The sequence below is a fragment of the Pavona decussata genome, unplaced genomic scaffold (genome assembly GCF_977016875.1).
Source record: "Pavona decussata unplaced genomic scaffold, jaPavDecu1.1 SCAFFOLD_193, whole genome shotgun sequence".
NCBI classification, from domain to species: domain Eukaryota; kingdom Metazoa; phylum Cnidaria; class Anthozoa; order Scleractinia; family Agariciidae; genus Pavona; species Pavona decussata.
The window spans coordinates 1,594,902-1,609,692 of NW_028145602.1; the positions used below are offsets into that span (position 1 = coordinate 1,594,902).

At 37.5% G+C, this 14,791-nt stretch overlaps 1 protein-coding gene across 1 annotated transcript in view; it reads right to left on the reverse strand.

Moving 5' to 3' along the window:
* The window catches only part of LOC146461962 (uncharacterized), a 34,422-nt gene that overhangs the window by 6,552 nt on the left and 13,079 nt on the right, over window positions 1-14,791 (reverse strand). Inside the window, exons 4-5 of the mRNA XM_085086292.1 lie at window positions 7,264-7,449; window positions 1,454-1,546 (exon numbers count right to left, since the gene is read on the reverse strand). Of these exons, the coding sequence (XP_084942418.1) occupies window positions 1,454-1,546; window positions 7,264-7,449 (279 nt within the window). The remainder of the gene's footprint in view (window positions 1-1,453; window positions 1,547-7,263; window positions 7,450-14,791) is intronic.

The following is a 14,791-nucleotide window of genomic DNA, read 5'->3' on the forward strand; positions in this document are numbered from 1 at the left end:
CGTTCCTCGATCCTCGATCCCCGTGCCTGTTCTTCAAGGAAACTGCTGCGACTTGCAACTTCTGATAACATTTTCATATCAACTTTCTTAATTTATTCAATAAAATATGCATGCAACTTGATGGAAGAAAATAAACCGCTTCGTGCCTGACAATGATTTATTCGGCATATCAAATATTGCCTCAGAAGGTAAAAATAACCTGGACATAGAAGAAATTTGAATGATGCATATTATTCAGTGACTGACACAGCTATACTCGAGAAAAGAAATCCGAGTGCTTTTATCAGGAGTCGAACTACGACCTAAAACTAGGTTCCGGCATGGGACAAATATCCTGCATACTGTTAGGATTAGTAGTGTGATGTGTGGCATATGCGTACGTATCATATGAGTACGTATCAGAAGCTTTGAGTGGTCGCTTAAAAACAAGGGAAAAGACCAGTTGGTAATTTCCAAAAGTGGTCGCGGTCGCTCACGAGGACTTCTGATTGCAGAGCTTAAGTGACATTTCAAAAGGGGTTTCATAATGGTGGTCGTAACTAGAACTGGTCGCTAACGAGAGTGGTTGCCAGGAGAACGTCGACTGTATTAGTTGACATTTATTCACCAGGCTGTGCCAACCATTAGCTGCATTAGATGATGATTTTAAAGAACATATTTCATTCTATTATCCTCAAATACATGAGAAATACGCCGACGTTAAAGATAAACAATTATTGTGGGAATCAATCAAAATGGAAATACGTATGGATACTAAGGATGACAAACTCCGTCAATTTTGTTTTCGTTTTCTGCATAGAATAACTGTAACACGGAGAGAACTTAAACTATTTCATTTAGCGGATAACGATAAATGTAGATATTGCTCTAGTGCTGATTCAATAGAACACACCTTTATTGATTATATCCTTTATATCATGGTTCAACCAGTGCCAAGGTACTACTATAACACTCTCGAACGAACAAATTGTCTTTTGTGATATACATCATGTAACTGATGCGCTCTCGGACCCCGAAAGACGCAGGCTAGATTTACTCATCATCTTGGTCAAACAATATATCTACTCCTCAAAACACCTTCAGAAAGAACTGTCTTTAGATGAACTTGTAAACAAACTTACTATTCAATGGAAATTAGAAAAATGTGCTTAAATGGAATTTCTGCTCTCAATCAAAATGAATGATGCGATGCATTTTTTTTCTTACCTCACATATGTAAGCTAATGCAGAGGCTCGATTTTGTACTTTTTGTTTGTTTAACTTCTTTCTTTTGTTATCTTAGCTGCGTAAGCTATAAGTAACCGACACTTTAACTCATTCATTCGTTCGTTCCCTGGTTCATTATGGCTCGCGAGAAAGGAGATTAATAATGAGACTAAAATTAAACAATCTAACGAGCAAATCTGACCTTAGGCATAACGACCTCAATAGCAGCAGAATGAGGGAAATTTACCTCGTACGTCACGTTGAAGTAATTCATCACTGGTTTCTTGTAACTGTTTCACTTCATGTTGCTGTTTATCGTTCTGGGTCTCATCTTTCAAGACTAAAAAAAATAGGAAAGGCCGTAAGCTCAGAAGATAGCCTTGCTACGCTATACTCAGAAAGAGAGTGAGGGCCTACGTAAAACCACCTTTGCTCAGACACTGTGGTTCATGCGAAGATTTTTTCTAAGAGCGGTATTTGTTAATTACTGCCAGAGCACTTGGTGGTGCGCCCGGCTAATTTTCCTTGCGGACAAAACTGAGGACATCATTTTCATGGGAAAAATTGTCCTACCACTGCTTTGCTATATCCCAAAGAGTGGACATTTAGGCCTGCAATTCTGGGAGTGCCCATGCCACCTTAACGATTCTGGCATCAGAAACTTTCTCTCCCGTCCAAACTCCACGTCTATGCGATTCAATAATCTACTGGATGGGAGTACAAAAACTAGATCCTTCCATAACTTTTTGTTTACTCTGAACTATAACTTTTTGTTTACTCTGAACAATTTCCTAAAATGAGGGCGCACCAGTCTAGGAAAAGAGTTTCGAAGCAATGAGGCCACAAAGGTAACCAGGAATTGAATAGTTAACCTTCAGTAGAAACCTATAAGACGGATAGATGAACGGAGCTGTACTTGGTGATTTAACCACCCATTGAAAGAACCGACACTGTGGTAAAAACGCCTAAATAGGCCTTATTTCATTTTTAATTTGCAGGGCCCCACTGAAAACCGCCAAGGCGAGTGGGCTCCCAGGATAAATATTATTATTATTATTATTATTATCATTATTATTATTATTATTATTATTATTATTATTATTATTATTATTATTATTATTATTATTATAGGAAGGGCTGCAGGGGATGCAGGGTCAAAATCGCTGGAGGAGAGGATGCTCATTTGCTCTTTATAAGTACACTAATCTTGCCATTTGCCCAAAAAAACGTTATTTCACGTTTTGAAAACCATGATATGCCTCTTTAATCTTACATTAAAGATACATTTGAAGTTCGTTGGTCACTGTAGACCGACTATTATCTGCTTTGGGACGGGGTAAATTTATTGATCGAGATTCCCACTGGTACACTCGTAGGGTCAAGGAAGCTATCCACAAAAGATTTCACCCTAACAACGTAAACAGGGATAGTGGAATTAAAATTCCCGAAGCGTGGATGCCCACGGTCAAGAAACAAAACAGGAGAGTAGTACAACAGCGGACCACCGAGGTACCGCGTAACCAGTCGGCCATTATCTACTTTGGGACGAGGTAAATTTATTGATCGAGATTCCGACTGGTACACCCGTAGGGTCAAGGAAGCTATCCACAAAAAGATTTCACCCTAACAACGTAAACAGGGATAGTGGAATTAAAATTCCCGAAGCGTGGATGCCCTCGGTCAAGAAACAAAACAGGAGAGAAGTACAACAGCGGACCGCCGAGGGGACAACTCGCCGGCACAATGAGGACTGAAATGCACCAATCACAGCCGACCATCGTGATATAAATGGTACCGCGTAACCAGTCGACCTCATCTCCTGATGATGACTAACCGGTAAGCAGTCTAAAGACGTCGCGATTTACAACTAGAAGTGACTACATTGTGAGATAAACGATAATACACTTATTATTATAGAGATGTTCAGTTGTCGAATAACCCAAGCCCTTCTCCAGTGATTTACCCCGATAAACCCAAAATAATAAAGTATTTCAACCTATAAATGTACTAATGGAAGTAACCCTTTGTGCAAGTTTGAGCCAAATCGGTGATCTGAGTGTTATCACTTCCTGTTTGGTCTTCTCATGGAGACGCCTTTAATTTATCACTCAAAAAGAAGCACAACAACCTGTAGTATTTTGCTAAAACACACTTATAAAATCACCTATGGTAAATTAACAAAATAGCATTTTTTATTTATTTATTTTTTTTTTCAAGTATTATTTTAAATGCAAAATCCTTTTCAAATGGGTCCCCAATCTGGAACTTTGGCGGCATACTCCAACCCTAAAAAAGTCTAGAGTGTGACTTCACGCCAGGCGCGCCAGACCAGAGAGTCGGTGTAAGATATTTTTGCGGTTATTTTATCACCTGGTCATATGTTTTAAGACAAAAAGTTTCGTTGACTGGGTGTATAACTGACACCGCTCTTACTGAGACAAGATCAAGACGGTTTGTAACATGAACTAGTAGCAAAATCCAAACCTTGCTTCTTAGCTATCCCAGCAGTGCAGGCAATCGATTGTTCAGTAATCCAACTATTAGCTAATAGGGAAGTAGTAACCAGTTCATGTTGAAGGTGAGCCAATGAACTGTCACGCCTCTAATAAACTAAAAAAGAATGCCCTCTCTCGCCTATTTCTTCAAAACTTTGAATCGCTTTTTTCATATTCCACGTCAAACGGGCACTCTTGAAATCCTTTTACTCCGCACTTAATGTTAACAAGCCACATTTCGGTGCTGGTAAACTAAATTCTCCACCTGTATTTTAATAACACATGTTAGGTTAAGTTCATTTGTGCTTGATTCTCGAATTAAATCTCAATAAATCGAACTCAATCCAGTTCAATTTAGCCTCCCACGCAGTCGTTTTTAGGGGACTCTTTGTGGGGGAGGAGGTAATACGAGTCCCCTAAAAACGACTGTGTGGGAGGCTAACTTCAATTGGGTTCGATTGAAATTCCGTTTGATTCCATTTGCTTGTCTACACTGACTCACAGAGTGCCTATGCTTCTGTCATTTAACGAATTGTTTGCTAAGTTGATTGATGAGGATATTTGGTTTTCCCTGTGAATTTTATAGGGGTTCAGTAAGGGGTCAGCATTTAGTCCCCCAAATAAACTTTTTCACGCATTTTTTTCGGTGGGAAATCGTTGATAACTGCCGACTGGCACCAGATTACCCTCGGTCGGCCTTCATCTCACGAAAAAGACATCTGGGATTAGATGAGTTGGCAACTTCATAAGAGCCAACTACACTCTTTTATTCATATAAGAATTTATTTTATAAGAATATACCGAGGCTATAATTTGCGAAATTTTGAGAATAAAATATTCTAGAATAAACCTGAGGCTGAGATTTTGAAAAGAATACTATTTTGTGTGTTGTAAATTATTTTGTAAATACAATACAATTATATGTTTTTTAACTAAACCGTATCAAATTCTTCCTTTCTTTAAACGCAACTGAAGAGGAAAAGTGATGGAGCACCTGCATAATGTGTAACACGATGAAAATCTGGACACCAAACACCCAATACATTGTAAAACGGAAATGTCATACGCTATAATCAAAGAATTATTTACAAGAATATTTTCAGCCTAACATCGGCAGAACAATATGAATATGCACCCTGGGCCGGAAAAAACATATTCTTATATAATTATATAAAAAATAGAGTGTATGCAACTGGACATGAATTCCCAGAGAAAGTAGCCCATCATAAAAATTTGGCGACAACTATACGATTTTAAAATTATTCTTAGAGAAGAAAGATCCTCACAGTTAGTACGCAACTTAAGCAGTTGCGAAAGGAAAGCTAGAAAACAATTCAAGCTTGAACGGGATTCGAATCCATGACCTCTGCGATGCAGGTGCAGTGCTTTACCAACTGAGCTATCCACGGAACTGGGAGCTGGTCATATTGTGAGTTCGTAATAATGTTATTACATTATTATACCCGCTAAAATTCTTTGCCGCCAGCAGAAAAAGGAGTAGCAACCAAAAAGAATCCCAGGGTGCTTTGAACTTAAATTCCTTGTACTTCCTCCGAGGAACTGACCTTCATAATCTTGTATGTTTTGTCTGTCATGCTTTAATAAATAGTTAAATAATTAAATTGCTGTAATGTAAAGAAACATTGACAGCTTTATACCGTCTTAAAATACATGTAGGGGAAATTTCTACAGGAACTCTGAAATTTAGCTGGCAATGTTCAAAACTGCCATTTTGATATTAATTTCAAAACTCTGTTCAAATTTCAAACTACTGGTCACGGCATGCTGTAGATTGACCGGAATTTAAAGCCCAGATTTGATTATAATATTTTCAGTTGAAACACTAATACAATGTATCAATGGTAAACAAATTTCACCGGTTAACCTACTCTTGCCCTTAAAATAGGCCATTGTGATGCAGACACTATTGCCACATTTGAACTGCACTGCAGTTTCATCTGATTCAACTGAAACTTAAGATAATCAGTAACTACGCTAAGGTGGATAAAAGACCATTGAAGTTATCAGAACAACATGCATGCATGGATTTGAACCCCATGCTCTCTACCATTTGAGCTGTGGGATCAAAAAATTCCCATTCAAGATTCATGGAATGACCATCAAGCCTAAATGTTTGTCCGGCTTTCTTCCTGAAACTACTTTTAAAAGTTTCATTTCACTGCTGCAATGGTTTTTCATCTATTGGTAATGTGACCCTTTGCATTACTTTCAGCAAACAAAAGAAAGATGAGAACCAATTTAAATCTGCAAGAAGACTACACCTTTTCCAGCAATAACACTGACCTTGATTCGTAGTTACTAAAACCCGGAACGACCCACAACGACCCACAACGATCCACAACGACCCACAATGATCCACAACGATCCCACAACGATCCGCAACGATCCCACAACGATCCACAACGATCCACAACGACCCACAATGATCCACAACGATCCCACAACGATCCGCAACGATCCCACAACGATCCACAACGATCTTCAAACGACCGAGGACGATCTCAAAACGACCCACAACGATCCCACATCAAAAAAACAAAAGAAACCACCCAAGCAAAAAATATCAAAAACTTAACTTTTGAATTTTTTTCAAAAATTGAAACGCATACTGAATAGCAAACATAATGACTCACAACTTCCAAGAATACCTTTGATATTCCGGTAACACATTCATAAGGTTGTCAAAAACAGGACAAAATAATTGAGCAAATGCAGCTTTTACGAGAAAGAATCTCCATTCAGAGACACATTTGTAAGTACGATCGATGTCTCTTCGGGCGGCCATTGAATAAAGATTTATATAAATCACACGAAAAGTTTCATCAACTTTGCTTTCCGTAAACATCCATCTACATTCGTGCCGCGACGCGCTATAATTTCTTGCCGATTTCTGCGCTAACGAAGCCAACTGAGATTGCAGTGTTATGACAATGACCATCAAGACGACAGAGATCTCATGTACATATCTACCACGACTTCCATTGTACGCAATTGTTTTAAATTCATGCAAGGAATTCGATAACAAAAAAAATTCCAGCGGCTCGTAAATTCCCCCCCCCCCCCCATAACTTTTCTAATGGTCGGTGCCTAATGTAACCAAAGAACAAATGGAGAGATAACTATACTTGACAAATAACACTTCGTTGAGGCCTTGCTTCAGAAATAAGGTCTATTAATGATTTACTTTGTAGTGGACCGTAGTTACTACAAAGGGCGCGTCGCGGCACGAATGTAGACGAAAATTACCCTAAGTAGCCTCAAGATGGATGTTTACGGAGAGCAAAGCTGATGAAACTTTTCATGTGACTTATACAAATCTTTATTCGATGGCCAAAATCCAAAAGTTAAGTTTTTGATATTTTTTGCCTGGGTGGTTTCTTTTGTTCTTTCGTTGTGGGATAGTTTGTGGGTCGTTTTGCGATCGTTGTGGGTCGTTTTGAGATCGTTGTGGTTCGTTTTGAGATCGTTGTGGATCGTTGTGGGATCGTTGTGGATCATTGTGGGTCGTTGTGGGTCGTTCCGGGTTTTAGTAACTACCGACCTTGATTACAGTGAGGCCATTCTTGGAAAACATAGGGATCACATAAATGTGCCACGAGGGAAGCCGCCATGGTACTAGCAAAAGACTTCCAGTCATCGCTTACAGACTGACTGAGATCTCTACCACTGGCCACACCTTGCACTATCAGCCACTCCATCTTACCATCATAGGCTGCTGCAAAAATATCTGTCATAGAGAGAAAACTGATTCATTAGTCATCAAACCAACTTTACTATATGTATTGGGCCTGACCTTTCCATTGGGGAAAGATATGTCTAGCTTATTGCTTAACACCTCAGTTTGCTCAGTTCAAGAAATGATAACACTGGAGAGGGTGCAATGAGATCAAGAAAGAATATCCTCCAAAGCAAGCATTTCTGTGGAGTTTTCTGAACTAAAAAGCCGATTTCCGTATTCTGGATGCATGCAAAGTGAGGTAAGAGCAAAATAAAACAAATCTGAGGACAACAGCCTGGGTATTTTGCAGAACGCTGAATACTGAGCACCAAAAAGCCAAATCCATAAAAGTCCTATAATGTTGAGTGTCTGTCATAACAACAACTAAAAGCTAACTGAATGTATCATCAGTGCTTAACCCTAAATACTACTCTGAAGTGTTTATAATCCATAAGTGATCTGTGTTGTATACTAAAAGTATACACTTATAAAAACCTGTCCACTGAACACAGTTTGTAGTATACTTTTTGTATACTTCAAAGGTGTTCTATCTTGTGGCAGTCTTATGATGTATACTTTTTATTTAGTCTGAAATTGCATCGTATACAAAAAGCATACATCATTAAAACTTGTCTGTTTTAAAATTTACTTCAAGTATACAAAAAGTAATTACTCCAAACAAACTATTTCACATTAGTGTAGGGTTGGTGTATACTCAACGTATACAAAAAGTATACTCAAGGAGAATTTGATTTTGTAAGGACCCTTTCAGAATACTTGGCATACAGGCCCGCAAATTATTGCCAATTGGACCAAACATTAATTGCAGGACCAGAAATGATCCCAGATCTGATCAGGGATTATTTTACAGAATGTTGAACACCTAACATGGCATTTTACGCTATCTACATGGACAGTTTAGGGTTAAGCAACGAACGATATTATTTATTTTTAGGTTGACACTGTATTTCCTACAGGTGCATGAACTTGAACTACCACTGAGCTATCAAGCCAACTGGGAGCTGGTCATATTGTGAGTTGGTAATATACCTAATGAAAATTAATAAATAAATATAAATGTATGAAATATATTATATTTGAATTGTGGATGAAATATTAAATAGAAGAAAGATCCTCACAATTATTTACGCAACTTAAGCGGTCATGAAAAGAAAACCTGGAAAAAATGCAAGCTTGAACGGGATTTGAACCCGGTCATGTTGAAACGCAGACCATGCAGACTGCAGACTGCAGACTGCAGACTGTGCAGACCGTGTAGACTGAGTATTATTTTTTTTTTACTTGTACCTTAATTTTTCTTGTGATTTTCTCATTTTTCAGCCATGGCCATTACAGGTGCACATATTAATGTCTTTCGAGGTTTTTCGAAGGGCTGAAAATGGCACAAGTTGGGTATAATTGGAAAGGCACTGTGGCTCCCGTGTTGATTGAATAAAAAAAGCGTCTAAATTTCCTTCCAAGAACCTCTGTAAATTTTTTTCCTTGCATCGTGTTGTTGCCGAATGTAACTTGATGCATGTAAAGGAATTTGGTTGCCTAGCACGTGACCAAAATCTTGCCAGTGTTTTCATCGTGGCAATTTCTTTCTACGTTCGAACGACGGCTTCTGTCAGTGTTTTATAACGTTAGTAGAAGCTTTAAATCTTGCAAAAGATGCTATTTTGGCTTTATCCAAGCGAACGTACTGAATATAGAAATGCGTCAAGCGTTGCGGTACTCAGTAGACTCGCAGTGTTTACGTTTGCTCCGGGTAATCAATCTTATCGCTCACACTAGACCCGAATGAAATTTTGCAAAATTGAAGTTTTTTTTTTTTTTTTTTTTTTTTTTTTTTTTTTGAACAGGTTTTATTTGCTTTACATGACACACTATTTAACAATGATATATGTACAGATTACTTACAATAATTACTTTTTTTTTCTATTATGATGCAACACACAAAAACTAGTTACAATACAATATTTTACAGTTAACACGTCCTACATCGATGACATTGTTTACAGCTACTTACACTTAAAGAAAAGAAAATTAACTCATTGCAGTACCAGTGCATAAACTATTAATAATATTAATATAAGAAAGAAGCGAAACACGAATTAAAAGGAGACAAAGCTGAACAAGGACAAGACTGCGCCGAAGAAAAATAATTATAGCTTTTAGTTGCTGTTACATGACTGGTGTATCTATTTTACATACATATAACTACCCCCTTTTTGTTCAAAGGTTAATATTTTGACGAAAATAGAAAAAGAATTTAAGGAAGAGCACATTTCTCAATTTGCCATTGCAATAAAACTTTATTTTGAAATTCCTTTATGGTTGGTTTCCTCTCAAAGTATTTGCAAGCGTAAATGTATTGTTTTAGTAAAATAACGAATAAGTGTAATCTGCGTATTGGGTAATCAGTTAATTGTTGAATAGCGGGTATGTCGTTTAAGGTTATTTGTTTATTGGAGAGACTGATATCAGTGTTATTTACATGATTAAACCATATTAACGCTTCAGAGTAAAAGGACTGTGACACAATGCAGTCTAAAAAGGTATGTTCAATAGAGTCTTGATTAGGACAGAAACAACATGTTTTATCATCGGCTAGTCTAAATTTGAAGAGTTCTTTTTTGGTTACTAGAATTCTATGTAAAAGCTTGAATGAGAACTGCCTTAGTTTATTATCTCTTGTTGAAAGATATATAAATAAGAATTTATTTTTCCATTCTGAATATTCGTCGGCAAAGTTGATTTTCCAGGTTTTGATGCCAGTTGGCTCCACTGTGGAGTTTTTGTTCAGCACTTTATAATAATGTTTGCAGCGCATGTTTGCTAGATCTACGGGCGTACTTTCAGGTGACAAGGATACCGTAGTTGAATTTAGTAGCTGTTCATGTGACGGTACTTCAGCTGACATGGCTTTCTTTTTCAAATCGGAAGGGATAGCAGCCAAGAGTTGAAAGTAATGAAGATAATTTGTTTTAATACTAAACTTGTTTTGAAATTCTGCGAAAGTTAAGAAATTCCCATCAGCATTAAGAATATCTTGAATAAAGAAGATTTTCATATTAAACCAAGATTTCCAAAATAGCATCTTTTTCTCGATGGTTATCGCTTCATTATTCCAGAGCAGGAAGTTACCGTATGAAAATATTTTAGTCTTGTTCTTGAACTCTTGAAAATACTGTAAAAGCTCCCGATAGAAAGTAGGTAAATTATTGTTGATACAGGCAGCATTATAGTTACATTTGAGAAGGAACTGTAACCCACCATGTGTGGAAAGATAATGATTGGGGATTGCTTTCCATGAGTCTCGGGAATTACTCAGAAATCTACTTATCCAAGCTAAGCGTAAAGACTCGACTACTACAGGAAAGTTAACAAAATTAAGACCTCCTTCCGCAAGGGGTTGATACATAACCAATCTCTTTATTTTATCTTTTTTGTTTTTCCATAAGAAATTGAACAGCTCTGCTTGGACATTTTTTATTACTGAAGTCGGGACAGACAGCATGGACGCTGCGTAGACCAATTGAGACACTCCTAACGTCTTAGCTAATAAAGATTTACCGTAGAGCGTAAGATCCCTAGAAAGCCATAAATTCAACTTAGTTTTCATTTTTCTAATCCTATTCACGAAGTTCTGTTCAACATTCTTAATTTGGTCATACGACAGAAACGTACCCAATACTTTAATTGGATCTTTTGTACTTTTGAATTCCAGTATCTTAGAACGGCTATGTTTCATTGTCCCTAACCACATTGCCTTAGTCTTCTTTTTGTTTAATTTTAAGCCTGAAACCGTTCCGAACCAATCAATGACTTGGAGATGTGATTTAAGAAAGTCCACGTTGCTAGTTATTATGGTCGTATCATCTGCGAATTGTGAAATTTTTACTTCTTGATCATTTGGTAACTGTATGCCTCTACAGTTTGGGTTTTGGCGTATCTTAAGGGCTAACAGCTCCACTGCGAGTATGAACAAGCAGGGGCTAAGCGGACACCCTTGCCGAACTCCTCTTGATATTTCGAAATAATTGGTCATATATCCACCATTCATGACAGAACTTTGTACGTTGTTATAAAGAACAGAAACCCATCTTTTAAAATTATCTCCGAAATTAAATGCCTCTAAAGATTTTAATATGAAGTTCCACTCCAAGGTGTCGAATGCCTTTTCAAAGTCTACAAACAGAAAAATTCCTTGAAACTTTTTAGTATCCGAAAATTCCATTATATCGCTCAAAAGTCTTATATTTTGGCCTATGTATCTGCCACTAATAAATCCGGTTTGATCTGTATGAATCAATTTTGGTAAAAGTTGTTCCATTCTCTTGGCTAGTACTTTTGAAAGGAGTTTATAATCAACATTAAGTAAAGAAATAGGACGCCAATTCTTTAAATCCGTCAGGTTAGTTTCACCTTTTGGGATAAGTGTTATTGTTCCTCTTTTCTGTGAAATTGATAAAGATCCTTTTTGAAAAGAATCGTTGTACGAGTTCAGGAGGTCTTTTCCAATCAAGTCGAAGAAAGTTTGGTAAAATTCTTTTGTAAATCCATCTTCTCCTGGAGATTTATTGTCTGCAAAAGATGCTAGAGCATCTTTTAGTTCTTCCAAGGTCAAATCCTTTTCTAAGGATTCCTGTTCATCCTCCTTTAATTGTGGAATGTTTAAACCCTCAGTAAAGCCGTCAATCTTTTGAGTGTGTTCATATGCGGAGGTGTTGTTATTGCCATTAATTTTAGAAGTGTACATATTCTCATAAAAAACTCCAATTTCTTTATTGACTTGCACGGGGTCTGAAATTATTTCGCCGTTTTCTAATTCAACTTCTCGGATTAATTTTTTCTCGTAGTTATTTTTTTCCAGATTAAAGAAGTACTTAGTTGGCTTTTCTCCTTGCTCGAACCATTTCATCTTTGATCTGAACATAGCTTCTTTTCCCCTTACTTCATGTATATGTTTGAGTTCTTCTTTAGCAGCTTCATATTTTTCCAAGATCTCCTGATCAAAAGCATCGCTATTACAAATTTTATGATCAAGTTCTTGTAGTTCATTTTGAAGGGCTTCTTCTTTGTTTCTTAAACTAAATCTCTTTTGTTTCGAAAATTTAATAGTTTTGGCACGTAATTCCATTTTTATTAATTCCCACAGGAGTTGTTTATCTGTAACTTCGGAGTATTTATTCAGAATTTGTGGATAGTAAAACTCAATGAGATCTTTATAACTTTCATCTTCTAGTAAGGTGTTGTTAAATTTCCATAAGCCCGGGCCTCTTGTGAATTCACTTTTAACCTCAATATTTAAGAATACTGCTTTATGGTCTGGTGCTATTGACGTACGGATTTCTACATTTTTGACACAACTAGAAAGGGGGCGAGAAATCAAGAAAAAGTCAATCCTCGATTTTAAATTCAAAGATTTCGACTCATATGTGAATGATTTAGCGATGGGATGTATTTGTCGATAAATATCAATGAGATTAAGCTCATCCATAAGGCTGACAAGAGAAGTCCTATAATTTGTAGCTTTCCAGGGTTGGCCGCCGCGCTTATCGATTGGATTGAGGGTTGTATTCCAGTCACCTGCAATGATTACATTTGAGGTGTTAGTGTTTGACATGAGCAGCTCACCCAATGAACGGATAAAGTTGTCTTGGTCACGATAGTCAGTGGGAGCATAGATGTTTACAATGGAAAAAGATTTATCGTGTATTGTTGCTTTTGCGATTAAAAATCTTCCTTCTGAGTCCTGTTTAACGCTTTGCAAATTAAATGTGACATTACTTGGATTCAGAAGAATACAGATACCTCTCGAGTGCGAAGAACCGTGCGAAAAGAGAATCTTACCACCCCATTCAGCAGACCACACTTTCTCGTCTTCGGATGATGAGTATGTTTCTTGGAGACAAAAGATTGTGGCTTTTTGCATTTTCAAATAAGAGAAAATTGCTCTTCTTTTGTTACCATTACGTAATCCTCGCACGTTCAAAGAAATTAATTTTAACTTGTGAGACATAACAATAATAATAATAGAAATTTTGACCATGCAAATTTGGAGCAAAAATAGATATATTTTGTAAACCGTAATATTTTGGAGGGAGAAATATAGTTATAGCAGTGGCATAACAACCTTTCAGCTTTATTATCAGCATATAACATTGCTGATAAATGGTTGTAGATTGCAGAATTTGTAGATCGCAGCTGGTTATAATATGGAATTAAAGTAATCGTGCACTGGTAAAGCAAAGGAAAACAAAATGAAAATTTAAAAAAGTTATTTAAACGAGACATAGCCTTCGCCGAAATCCTCCTCAGCAAGAGCGTACCCTTCCCACCCTCCCTGCCTTCGGTCCTATTGTTTGTACATTTTAAAGGGCATCTAAATCACTTTCTGAATGGATTCTGATAGGATTCCCGTCCGGGGAAGTTTTAACATAAACTTTACCGTCCATTGTCCACACACTTCTTATGCATCCGTCTCTTCGTCTTTGGTTTGCTGAGTTGACCAGACTTCTCCTGTACTTGGTTAAATTCTCGTTGATGAATAGCCGGTCTTTCGATCCTACAGCCGAAGCAAACTGACACGGGAACAAGTCGGTTGTTTTGATGTTTTTTAGTTTTATCCGTGCTTTGTAAAAGCTGGTTTTCACTTTATGGCTACAAAATTTTGCAATTATGACGCTGCTGTCGTTCTTACGTTTCAGTTTGTGCGAAATTTCGATGTCGCTTGGGGTAACTTGGACTTCAAGGGCAGCTGCGATCTTTAGGATGGCTTCTTCTGTTGAATCGTACGAGTTTTCGGGGACTCCATGGAATTCGAGGCTGTTTTTACGAGTGTACTGTTCGAGATTATCCAGAGACTCGTTTAAATAATTTACTTCTTCGGTCTGTTGTTGTAAATCCTTCCTTGCAGACTCAAGCGAAGTCGCCGTTACATGCAATGCTTTTTCTAATTTGATGTTAGCTTTGGCTGCTTCGTCAAGTTTGGTCTTCGTGTCACGGAGCTCTTTATCGCTGAGTTGAAGGGAAGCTTTCAGTTCATCTAATTCTTTCTTGAACTGTTTGTTCTCGAGCAGTATGGAAGATAGTGAAGTCTGAATGTCGACTAACATCGCTTTGATTTCCTGTAGGTTTGGCTCCTTTTGTTCGCTTGAAGAGGTGTCATCCGAGTTCTTCGCTTCAATCGCGCCATTATCCGCCATGTTGTATCTCTTGGCAGTCGATTTTTCATGGGACTCTTCAGTAGATCCACGGTCACCCCTTTTGTTTTTCCTACCAGGTGGCATCCGAACACTGATTTTGAGATGCGAAATTCCCTCTTATTTGATCGATAACCACC